Source organism: Mobula birostris, chromosome 1 (assembly GCF_030028105.1).
Source record: "Mobula birostris isolate sMobBir1 chromosome 1, sMobBir1.hap1, whole genome shotgun sequence".
Classification (NCBI taxonomy): Eukaryota; Metazoa; Chordata; class Chondrichthyes; order Myliobatiformes; family Myliobatidae; genus Mobula; species Mobula birostris.
This window is the reverse complement of record NC_092370.1, coordinates 238,377,442-238,390,505: the sequence shown is the minus strand read 5'-3', so window position 1 is coordinate 238,390,505 and position 13,064 is coordinate 238,377,442. Positions and strand designations below refer to the sequence as shown.

Below are 13,064 nucleotides of genomic sequence, written 5' to 3'. Positions count from 1 at the left end.
AGCATGTAAGACTAAATTACTGGAGCTGAACCTTCACAGCTGCATCCTCATGGGATTTCACATAAAAATCTGGATTCTTCAAACCTGTCGACAGTTATCTGATATTTCACTGTGTTTCATAAATCAGCCTTGAGTTTTCCAAGTGATGCATTTTCAAGCAAGCTCATAGCAAGCAAAAATAACAAGCAGAGGGATCTGTTCATTCCTATAGTTATTGTAGTCAAATTGAGTGGCATTAGCTGAATTTTAATGCAGAATATTGATCCAGCTAACTGAATATAATGTACTTCCAGACAGTGATTAAACCCATCACAAAAATTGCCAACTGTACACATTTCTTTCAGAATTTTGTATGGAGTGGGTCCATAGGAGGTTCATGGGAATTATCCTGGAAATGAAAGGGTTAACACATGAGGAGAATTTGATGGCTCTGGGCCTGTACTTTCTGGAATTTAGAAGAATGATTTCATGAAATATTGAAAGACCTAGATAGAGTGGACATGGAGGGGATATTCCTTATGGTGGGGGATGTCTGGGACCGGTTGGCACAGACTCAGAGTACAAGGGTACCCCTTTGCAACAGGAATTAAGTGGAATTTCTTTAGCCATAGCTTGGTGAATCTGTGAAATTCATCACTACAGAAGGCTGTGGAGGCCAAGTCACCGGCAAAATTAAATTGGAGGTTGATAGGCTCCTGATTAGTAAGGGTGTCAAAGGTTGCGGGTGAAGGTAGGGGAGTGGGGTGTGACAGATGATAGAATGGTGGAGCAGACTTGATGGGCTGAATGGCCTAATGCTACTCCTATGTCTTATAGTCTACTGTTTTGACATAAAGGAGGAAAGACAATGATCTTTCATTTATGTAGATACAAATGTGTGTTTCTTCCCTTGACTCTATAATGGGCAAAATGTTAGGAAAGAAGTTGAAGACTGGCTCTAACAAAAAAAAACTCAGCGGTCAAGCAGCATCCATGGCTGGAATTAATATCTTAGGTCAGCTTTTCATCCATGAAGTGGAGTGATTTGGATTAGAATCTGCTTCATAGTGCTCTTGTTCTGAGGTTCAGTCTTGCCCTGGACTTAAGCATATTAGCATTGCGAGGGTGTGCCACATTGCCACCAGCCTCTTCCAACAACCAAGTGTTAGGTCTTTGTGCTCCGCAGGTGGGTAATAATCATACAGTTGTACAATGTACCACAATGTACACAGAAATTATTTCCCAATTATCCAAGAGCCCAAAAGCACTATTTCAGTGCTGCATTGAAGTATTAGATACTCAAGACTTTAGTGGGCTTTGAACTGTCAACCTCAATACTTAGACAAGTTTAAAATGGCTTGTAGGCTTAAGAGACTACCCTTGGTATCATGGTTGGCCAAGATATCATGGGCTGAATGGCCTGTTCCTGTGCAGTACTGTTTTATGTTCTATGATTAGGGCTACATAGACTGAAAGTTCTGAGCAAGAGATACCTGTACATGAAGATGTGAAGTGGAATATTTTTCACGCAGAGAGGGGCAATAACCGGGAACTTCCTATTTACGAGGGTGGTAGATGTTAGACCATCAATGATTCCTGAATGAAATTGGATGGGCACAAGAGGGAAATAAACTTTCGTGGCTCTGAGGATAGAATAAGAGAATGGGATTGACTGGATTGCTTTGCAGAGATCTGAAAGGGACTTGATAAGATGAATGGCCTCCTCCTTTACCGTAAGGACTCCATGTACAGCATGGCCAAATGTAGATTAAATTCCATCTCATTATTAGTCATGCATCATTATGTATATCAAATGTCTCCATTTCTATTGGCGTAAAGTCATTGGTTAAGAAGATGTCTTCATGAAATATGTTATGAATGAAAGCATTTTTAAAGTGAAATGTTATTTATCCTTAAAAGATTCAGTTGTGGGTGACCAATTGTGCGAAGGATGATTCTCCCTTTTGGGGTAGAGTGAGTTGGAGGGGTACCAGAAATCTGCATCCGGGTACATTTTGGTCCTTATAGCTCCTTCGTAGTGTTCATAGAGTCATAGAGTACTACAGAGCAGAAGTAGGCTCTTTGGCCCATCTAGACCATGCCAACTGATCTTCTGCCTCATCCCATCCAACTGCACCCAATCTATAGCCCTCCATAGCCCTCTCATCCATGTACTGTACCTGCCAACTCTCTCTTAAGTGTAACAATTGAATCCATATCTACCATTTTCAATAGCAGATTGATCCACACTTGTATCATCCTCTGAGTGAACAAGTTTCCCCTCAGATTCCTCTTAAATACTTCACCTTTCACCCTAAATCTATAAAATCAGAATCAGATGTAATAACATTGGCATATGTCATGAAATTTGTTTCGTGGCAGTAGTATATTGCAATACATAATAAACAACCTATAGATTACAGTAAGAAATATATATTAAAATATATTAAATAAATAGTGCAAAAAGAGAGGGAACCTGAGGTAATGGTCAAGGGTTCATTGCCCATTCAGAAATCTGATGGCAGAGGGGAAGAAGCTGTTCCTGAATCATTGAGTGTGTGCTTTTAGGCTCCTGTACTTCCTTTTTGTTGGTGGCAGTGAGAAGAGTGCATGTCCTCGGCGATGGGGGTCCTTAATGATAGATGCTGCCTTTTTTAGGCATCGCCTTTTGAAGGTATCCTGGATGCTGGGGAGGCTAGTGCCCATAATGGAGTTGGCAGAGTTTACGACGTTCTGCAGCTTTTTCCAATTCTGTGCAGTGGCCCCTCTATACCGGTTAGAATGCTCTCCACAGTACACCTGTGGAAATTTGCACATGTCTTTAGTGACATATCAATTCTCCTCAAACTCCTAATAAAATATAGTTGCTGTCGAGTTTTCCTTGTAATTGCATTAATATGTTGGGCCCAGGATAAATCTTCAGAGCCGCTGACCCCTGGGAACTTGAGGCTACTCACCCTTTCTACTTCTGATCCCTCAATAAGGACTGGTAAATGTTCCACGACTTCCCCTTCCTGAAGTCCACAATCAATTCCTTGGTCTTACTGACACTGAGTGCAAGATTGTTGCTGAGACACCACTCAACCAGCTGATCTACAGGACCTTGCTCCTGAAAGCCTCCTCACCATCTGAAATTCTGCCAACAATGGTGTGTCATTGGCAAATTTATAGATGGTGCTTAACCATGGAATCGTGGGTGTAGGGAGAGTAGAGCAGTGGACTCAGCAGGAATCCTTGAGGTGCGTTGCTGTCAACTATCAGCGAGGAGGAGATGTTATTTCAAATCCACACAGACTGTTGTCTCCCGCTGAGGAAGTCAAGAAACCAGTTGCAGAAGGAGGGACAGGCCCAAGATTTGGAGCTTGTTGATTAGAACTGAGGGTATGATTGTGTTGAATGCTGAGCTACAGTCAATAATCAGCTACCTGATGTAGATATTACTATTGTACTGGTGATCCAGGGCCGAGTGGAGCCAGTGAGATTGCATCTGCTGTAGACCTCTTGTGGTGACAGGCAAATTGCATTGGGTCCAGGTCCTTGTTTAGGTAGAAGTTGATTCTAGCCATGATCAACCTCTTGAAAGCACTTCATCACAGTAGATGCGAGTGCCTCTGGGCGATAGTCACTGTGACAGCTCACCATGCTCTTCCTGGGCACTGGTATGATTGTCATCCTTTTGAACCTCTGACAGTAGCAGTGAGAGTCTGAAGATGTCCTTGAACACCCCCACCAGTTGGTTGGCACAGGATTTTAGAGCCCCAGCAAGTAAACCATCAAGTCCTGATGCCTTGCGAGAGATTACCCTCTTGAAAGGTGCTCTGATGTCAGCCTCTAAGACGAAGATCACAGGAACACACATAAAAATTGCTGGTGAACGCAGCAGGCCAGGCAGCATTTCTAGGAAGAGGTACAGTCGATGTTTCGGGCCGAGACCCTTCGTCAGGACTAACTGAAAGAAGAGATAGTAAGAGATTTGAAAGTGGGAGGGGGAGGGGGAGATCCAAAATGATAGGAGAAGACAGGAGGGGGAGGGATGGAGCCAAGAGCTGGACAGGTGATTGGCAAAAGGGATATGAGGGGATCATGGGACAGGAGGCCCAGGGAGAAAGAAAGGTGGGGGGAGGGAAGCCCAGAGGATGGGCAAGGAGTATAGTGAGAGGAACAGAGGGAGAAAAAGGAGAGAGAGAAAAAATAAATAATAAAAATAAATAAATAACAGATGGGGTACGAAGGGGAGGTGGGGTATTAACGGAAGTTAGAGAAGTCACTGTTCATGCCATCAGGTTGGAGGCTACCCAGACGGAATATAAGGTGTTTTTCCTCCAAACTGAATGTGGCTTCATCTTGACAGTAGAGGAGGCTGTGGATAGACATATCAGAATGGGAATGGGACGTGGAATTAAAATGTGTGGCCATTGGGAAATCCTACTTTCTCTGGTAGACAAAGCATAGGTTTTCAGCGAAAAGGTCTCCCAGCCTGCTTTGGGTTGGGACTCGCCAATATATAGAAGGCCGCACCGGGAGCACCGGACACAGTATATCAGCCCAGCCGACTCACAGGTGAAGTGTCACCTTACCTGGAAGGACTGTCTGGGGCGCTGAATGGTGGCGAGACCTCATGCAGGCTGGCAGACCGTTTCGCTGAACACCTACGCTCTGATTGCACATTGCACATTTAAACAGAGACGGAAGGTAAAGATTTTTACTCTTCATGTATGTGAAGGATGTAAGAAATAAAGTCAATTCAATATATATACATACTCACACAAATTCTTCAGTATTTTTATTTATTGAAAGTTGTTGATTTTTGTTGAATGTTGTACCAACACACCTCAGCCAAGTCCTGATACATGTAAGTGTACAGTATATGGTAAATCAAGTTGATCATTAATCCTTTATTAATTAGCCTTCCTTGTGAACTAGAACATTATGCTTGTCTGCATCTATAGGGCATCTGTACCTTGGTGCTAACATGTTATACAGTTATGAATATCATTTCATATTAATCTTGTCAGATTTAGAAACTCATGCACAGTTCTTGACATTTCCTTTAATCGTATGAGACTGATGGGCATGTGAATTTCTGGAAACTACTCTGTTTTTGGGTGAGATTGTGATTTCTGTTTGTGGGGTAGGATGAGAACGTGGGTTGGTTGTAAAATGTAATGGCTGAATTAGCACAACTCACCTTTCATTCACAGCATGTTAATTCTGTTGCAGAATGTTGGCTGCATTGGCACTGACAGTGCTATGGATCAGAGCAGGGCTGGCACAGGAGGCGGATTCAGCTGTTTCAATTACGGTAATTACTAACAAGAACCTCCGAGAAGGCCCAGAAGACTGGATGAAGTAAAATCATTTCAATAGACAGGGATTGCTGAAAGAGAAAAAAACAGAAAATGCTGGAGATGCTTCACAATGTCAGGCTGCATCTTAGGGAAGAGAAACAAGAGTCAATGTTTCAGATCCGGGAAGGAGACCATACAAGTTGTGATTATTAAGTTTTGTAACTCCAGAAACTAATTCAAAAAAAAGTATGGGACCTTAAGAGCAGCTTCTTCCCCTTTGGTATCAGATTTCTGACTGGCCCATGAACCCTCGCTATTCCTCTTTTGCCTTATTTTATTTATTTTGCTATTGTAACTTAAAGTAATTTGTTAGGCCTACATTATACTGCTGCCACAAACAACAAATTTCACCACTGAAGTCAGCGACCATACATCTGATTTTGATTTTGAATGCTTTGTGCTTGAGCCCAAATACAGCATTAGACCATAAGACATAGGGGCAGAATTTGACCATCTGGCCCATCGAGTCTGCTCCGCCATTCAATCATGGCTGACCCTTTTTTTCTATCTCCTCCTCAACCCCAGTTCCTGGCCTTCTCCCCGTAACCTTTGATGCCATGTCCAATCAGGAACCTATCAAACTCTGCCTTAAATACACCCAACGACCTGGCCTCCACAGCTGCCTGTGGCAACAAATTCCACAAGTTCACCACCCTTTGGCTAAAGAAATTTCTCTGCATCTCTGTTTTGAATGGACGCCCCTCTATCCTGAGGCTGTTCCCTCTTGACCTAGACTCTCCCACCATGGGAAACATCCTTTCCACATCTACTCTGTCTAGGCCTTTCAACATTCGAAAGATTTCAATGAGATCCCCCCCTCATCCCTCTGAATTCCAGTGAGTACAGACCCAGAGTCATCAAACATTTCTCATATGATAACACTTCCATTCCCAGAATCATCCTTGTGAACCTCCTCTGAACCCTCTCCAATGCCAGCACATCTCTTCCAAGATAGGGCCCAAAACTCAAGGTGAGGCCTCAACAGTGCTTTATAAAGCCTCAGCATCACATCCTTCCTCTTGGAATGAATGCTAACATGTATTCTAGACTTCTTGAACTGAATGCTAATATGGCATTGCCTTCCTCACCACTGACTTAACCTGCAAGTTAACCTTCAGGATGTTCTGCACAAGGACTCCCAAGTCCCCATGCATCCCAGATTCCTGGATTTTCTCTCCATTTACAAAATAGCCCGCACATTTATTTCTACTACCAAAGTGCGTGACCCTGCATTTTCCAACATTGTAGTCCATTTGCCACTTTCTTGCCCATTCTCCTAATCTGTCTAAGTCCTTCTGCAGCCTACCTGTTTCCTTAACACTACCTGCCCCTCCACCAATCTTTGTATCATCTGCAAACTTGGCAACAAAGCCACCTATTCCATCATCTAAATCATTTATATACAGCATAAAGAGAAGTGGTCCCAACACCAACCCTTGCGGAACACCACTAGTCACTGACAGCCAACCAGAAAAGGAACCTTTTATTCCCACTCGCTACCTCCTACCAATCAGTTAATGCTCCAACCATGTTAGTAACTTTCCTGTAATACCATGTGCACTTAACTTGATAAGCAGCCTCATGTGGCACCTTATCAACGGCCTTCTGAAAGTACAAATATACAACATCCATTGCATCTCCTTTATCTATTCTGCTTGTAATCTCCTCAAAGAATTCTAACAGGTTCGTCAGGCAGGATTTTCCCTGAAGGAAACCATGCTGACTTTGTATTATCTTGTCCTGTGTCACCAAGTACTCCATCACCTCATCTTTAACAATTGACTAACATCTTCTCAGCCACTGAGGTCAGGCTAATTGGTCCATCATTTCCTTTCTGCTGCCTTCCTCCTTTCTTAAAAAGAGGGGTAACATTTGCAATTTTCCAGTCCTCTGGCACCATGCCAGAGTCCAATGATTTTTGAAAGATCATTTCTAATGCCACCACAATCCCCAAAGCTACCTCTTTCAGATTCCTAGTGTGCAGTTCCTCTGGTCTGGGTGACGTGTGTACCTTTAGGTCTTTCAGCTTTTTGAGTACTTTCTCTCTTGTAACAGTAACTGCACCCACTTCTCTTCCTTCACACACTACGACATCAGGCATTCTGCTAGTGTCTTCCACAGTGAAGACTGATGCAAAATACCCATTTAGTTCATCAGCCATCCCCTTGTCCCCTGTTACTCTTTCTCTCTAGCAGTCCTCTATCCACTCTCATTTCTCTTTTATTTTTAACATAGTTGAAAAAAACTTTTTACTATCTTTGGTATTATTGACTTGTTTGCTTTCATATTTCATCTTTTCCCTTCTAATGACTTTTTTAGTTGCTCTCTGTAGGTTTAAAAAAACTTCCCAATCCTCTATCTTCCCACTAATTTTTGCTTTGTTGTATGCCCTTTCTTTTGCTTTTACAATAGCTTTGACTTCTCTTGTCAGCTACGGTTGTACTATTCTACCATTTGAGTATTTCTTTTTTTTTTTGGAATACACATCTCCTGCACCTTTCTCATTTTCCCCAGAAATGCACGCCATTGCTGCTCTGCTAACATCCCTGCCAGCAGCTCCTTCCAATTTGGCCAACTCCTCTCTTGTACCTCTGTAATTTCACTTACTCCACTGAAATACTGCTACATCAGACTTTACTTTCTCCCTATCAAATTTCAAGTTGAACTCAATCATATTGTGATCACTGGTTCCTAAGGGTTCTTTTTCCTTAAGCTCCCTAATCGCTTCTGGTTCATTACATAACACCCAATCCAGTATAGATGGTCCCCTAGTAGGCTCAATGACAAACAACAAGCTATCTTTTAGGCATTCAACAAACTCACTCTCTTAAGATCCATTACCAACCTGATTTTCCCAATCGACTTGCATGCTAAAATCTCCCATGACTACCATAACATTGCGCTTTTGACTCACCTTTTCTATTTCCTGTTGTAATCTGTGGTCCATCTCCCAGCCACTGTTGGGAGGTCTGTATATAAATGCCATCAATGTCCTTTTACTCTTGCAGTTTCTTAACTCAACCCACAAGGATTCAACATCTTCTGATCCTATGTCACATCTTTCTACTGATTTGATTCCATTCTTTACCAGTAGTGCCACACCACCCCCTCTGCGTACTTTCCTATCCCTCCAATATAACGTGTTACCTTGGACATTCAGCTCCCAAGTACAATCATTAGAGGTGGTGGTGTGATGGAATTGGGTTCATTGGCCACAAAGCCCTAAATTTAAACGGAGATTTTAATCCCCATCCAATATAGGTATCTACAGGTACCCTCACTATGGGGTAATTATACTGTAACCACCTTTATAGACTAGCTTACTTCCCTGTCTAGTCTTTCTGACCAGGTATAACTGCCAATACCCATGACTTGAGTGGTTTGTTCCCCCTCCCTTCCAAGGAAGAGATACTTCCAGCTAATGAAGTAGTTTAAACACAGTTTATTTTAGTTTCATATATATTAAATTTTTATATTTTTATTTTATTTTAATGCACGTTTTAACTTTAGGCAAATAGCTCTTAAAACACATTTAACACACACCAAGGATTTCTGGATAACAGAAGATGTATAAACTGCAAAGGATTTCCAAACACGGTACAATTTTTGCAAACTAAAAGAACATACCATCAAGCTGCAGATGAACAAGTTGTCTGTCACAAAAGCCAAAGGTTGAGGAATGAGTTCTAGTTGTTCCTTCTGTCACTCCATCTTTCTATCATTCTTCTTGATAGTCCTAACAATCCTCAATGCTTTCTAATATTTATACTGAAGACTGCTACCAGGTGACATTATTTGCATGTGATGTTTTCCAGATAACTTTGCTGGGACAAAGTAATTCACACAGATGGTCTAAAACCTTCTGGAGAGTGGAATTCCAGATATCCACAATCAATGCTGCATACACAAATATCCCAGCCACAGATTGTTCATACCTGTGACCATGTTTGGGTGGTGGATAACTAATCAGGGGAGAATGAGGATTAATTGGGTCCTGTGTGTTGGAGGTAATCTGTTTAGACCAATCAACTTTAAGGAATGGCAACATATCAAACATATGCAAGCCAGCAATATTATCCACCATGACTTTAAATGTTAAATTAGGCATAATGATTAAATAATATTGAGATCTGAGCAGTATAGAACAGATTCAGGCAAGAATGGAAAATTTAACAGGACTGTGAGGGACAACTTTATCACACACAAGAGGGTGGGTATGTGGAACCAGCTGCCAAAGGAAATGGTGGAGGTTGGTACAATTACAATATTTAGAAGTTATTTAGGCAGGTACATAATAGGAAGGGGTCAGAAGAATATAGGCCAAACACTGTCAAGTGGGATTAACTCAGGTAAGTAACTTGGTTGCCATGGACCAGTTGGGCCAATGGGCCTGTTTTTGTGCTCTGTGAATCCGACTCTAAAAGTCCCAAGGTGGAGTGAAGCGTTGGGAATCTGAGGTGGGATGGGTGTTGATTTAGGAGGTGGGAGGAGGGTAGGTGGTCACAAATGAGAAAACATCTTGAATTTATATAACCTCCTTAGTGTAACAGAACATCCAAAGGTGCTTCCCAAACACATTTCTGAATAGAGTATGAAGTTCAATAAAGAAATATGAAGGCAATTAGCCAATTGTTTGGTCAGGCACACACAAGTTTAAGAATATCTTAGGGGAACATGAAAGAGGGATCGCGTCAGGGGAGGATATGGCAGCTATAGACTTGGGTGCCAATGGCAGGGCTTATGAAATAAGAGATGATTGAGAGATCCAAATTGGAGGAAAATAATTCTCATGAATTAGAGACAGGACAGAATATGATCAAAGCAGTGTTTTAGATTCAAAGTACACTTAATATCAAAGAATGTATAAATTATACGGCCTTGAGATTTGTTTGCTTACAGGCAGTGACAAAGCAAGGAACCTGAAAGAACCCAATTAAAAAAAAATAAAGACCAACCGCAAATGTGCACAGAGAAAGAGAGAAAAAAAAGAAAAGAAAACAAATCATGCAAATAGAAGCGAGTAACAGCAACGGTGCTTTAGGTGACTAGCGAGGTCTTAGAGGTCAGAATGATGAAGGCCAACCATTAGTGCATTGGAACTATCATGGCTAGAGATAATAAAGGCATGGATCTGCGTTGTAGTGTGAGCTGAGATGAGCTGAAAGAGGTCGGACAGTGTTTTTTTTTTTGCAATGGGAATGGGAATAGGAGACATTAGTGACTCCCAATTCCATTTTGTAGCTCTGACTTCTTTTTGAGAGTTTCTACATTACAGTTGCTCGTGGTGAAAAGCTGAACTAGTATTATGGAAAAGCGGTTACGGTTCATAGAATTTATAGTGCTATACAGCACAGAAACAAGCACTTCAGTCCATGCTGACCAAGGCATACCCACCAAGATAGTCCCATTTGCCACTCTTGGGCTCGTACTCTTCTAAACACAAAATTCTCTGCAGATGCTGGGGTCAAAGCAACACTCACAACACGCTGGAGGAACTCAGCAGGTCGGGCAGCATCCGTGGAAATGATCAGACAACGTTTCGGGCCGACCCGCTGAGTTCCTCCAGCGTGTTGTGAGTGTTGCTCGTACTCTTCTAAACCTTCCCAATCCATGTACTTGTCCAACTTCCAGGTCTGCTCCACCATTTGATCATGGCTGATTTATTTTCCCTCTCAAACCCTTTCTCCTGCATTCTCTTTTTTACTGAACACTGTTGAAAAAAAAATTGCTGAACTTCCACACTGGGAAAAAGGACATGAAATAGCTAACGGTCAGAGTATTTTGGGCAAATGTTATCAAGGAATGGAGAGGATGCCTGAGGACAGATATCAATTTAATGTAAGACACAGGCAGGTGAGGATCTCTTGCTGACTCTGCTCGATGTGTTTAATGAAGAGGTTGTTCTGTCTTGTTCTATTTCAGCGGTGTTCTGATGGCTATCGACTGGACCGCTCATCAGGACAATGCAGAGGTGAGACACATTTACTACTCAGTTTACGTAGCATCTTTCCTGGGCACAGCAAGGTCTTGAACACAGGATATAGAATGTAACAGTGTAGGTGTTGTGACAATCTATTAGTTTACTCTAAGATCAATCTAACCCTTCACTCTTGCATCATCCTCCATTTTTCTATCATCTTTTGAAGAATTGGACTCGTTCTTCACCTTGTAGTTCAAGGAAAGGGGAGGATGAGGTTTCCATTAATCTAGTTCCCATTTCATGTTCTTGGGATTGCCCAGGGGCGCTTTGCATTGAAGTGCTTCTGGAATGAACTGCTGGTGTGTTAGAAGGGAGCACAGTTAAATCTTAAATGTGATTCACTGCTAGCTACTCTGCTTTGGAGAGGCGAGGTTGATGAGCCTTTGAGTAATCAGTAATCCCATGGAGAGGTTTACATCCTGTCGAGAGGACACTTGGGCCTTTGTTTCCTGCATGGCTCAGAAAGGCAGCACCTGTGACTGTGCAGCACTTACTCAGTACTGCACTAAAACGTGGTGTGCGAAACTCTCTGGAGCCGGGCTTGGGGTCCTCGAGCATTTGGCCTGATCAACCACGCTCCCACCGAGCCATGTTCCGTAACGTGAGAGGGAACCAGCAGCACTCCAATCTATAATAATACAGCCCAGAGACAGGCCCATGTCCACACTGACCATGAAGAGTCTATCGATTCCAATCACATTTGTAGGCTATGATCCAGCCTTCTACGCCTGTTGCAATATAACATCTCAGCCAAAGTGTGCCACACGGAGAGTACAGCAGCTCTACTGGTGTACGTGTTCCTGAAACCCAAAGCCTGCAGGTTGGTGGCATAGTTAATGAGGCATATGTTGTGCTGGCCCTCATTGGTTGGGGGATTGAGTTCAAGAGTCTCAAGGATAAAGCTGCAGCTCTATAAAACTCTGGTTAGAACACTTGGAGTATTGTGTTCATTTCTGGTCTCCTCATTATAGGAAAGAATGTGGAAGCTTTAGAGAGGGTGCAGAGGAGATTTACCAGGATGCTGCCTGAAAGCATCTTGTGAAGACGGGCCGGGCTATGTGAGCTAGGGCCTTTCCAGTTGGAGTGAAGGAGGATAAGGGGTGTATAAAATGATAAGAGGCATACATAGAGTGGACAACCAGCAATTTATTCCTAGGGTAGATATAGATAGTATAAGAAGGCATAATTTTAAGGTGATTGGGGATGTCAGAGTTAGTTCTTTTTACACAGAGATTGGTGGGTGTGTGGAATACGTTGCCAAGGGTGGAGATAGAGGCAAGTGCAATAGGGGCATTTAAAAGATAGGCACATGGATGAAAAATAAATGGAAGGCTATGTGGGAGGGAAGAGTTAGAGTGACCTTGGAGTAGATTACAGGATCAGCACAACATCATGGGCCGAAGGGCCTGTAGTGTGTTGTACTGTTCTAGGTTCACTGCTGCCCCTTTCATGCTGGGAGTGGAGACAGGGTTCTAAACCTCAGCCTGCTGCTGGTGCTAATGGCTGGTCAATGGACCTTGTATCAGGAAGGGAGATGGAGCTATAGCCATACAAATACTCACGTGTAGAGCTACTGGTAGAGGAATCGAAAAGCAAAATAACAATGCTGGATATTGGAAACAAAAGCAGGAAATGCTCAGCAGGTTGGGCAGCGTCTGCAGAGAGAGAAACTAATGAAGGGCTATTGAGCTGATGCTGAGATACATCCTAAGATACACTGAGACACATCATCAGTGGTGTAACTGGGATAATCAGGT

The 13,064-nt window shown here is 42.6% G+C and overlaps 1 protein-coding gene across 3 annotated transcripts in view; it reads left to right on the top strand.

Moving 5' to 3' along the window:
• Positions 1–13,064, top strand: part of fbln5 (fibulin 5) — a 137,675-nt gene that overhangs the window by 27,353 nt on the left and 97,258 nt on the right. For all 3 annotated transcript variants that reach the window (XM_072274175.1, XM_072274185.1, XM_072274195.1), the window contains exons 2-3: positions 5,200–5,281; positions 11,250–11,298. In XM_072274175.1, the coding sequence (XP_072130276.1) occupies positions 5,200–5,281; positions 11,250–11,298 (131 nt within the window). The remainder of the gene's footprint in view (positions 1–5,199; positions 5,282–11,249; positions 11,299–13,064) is intronic.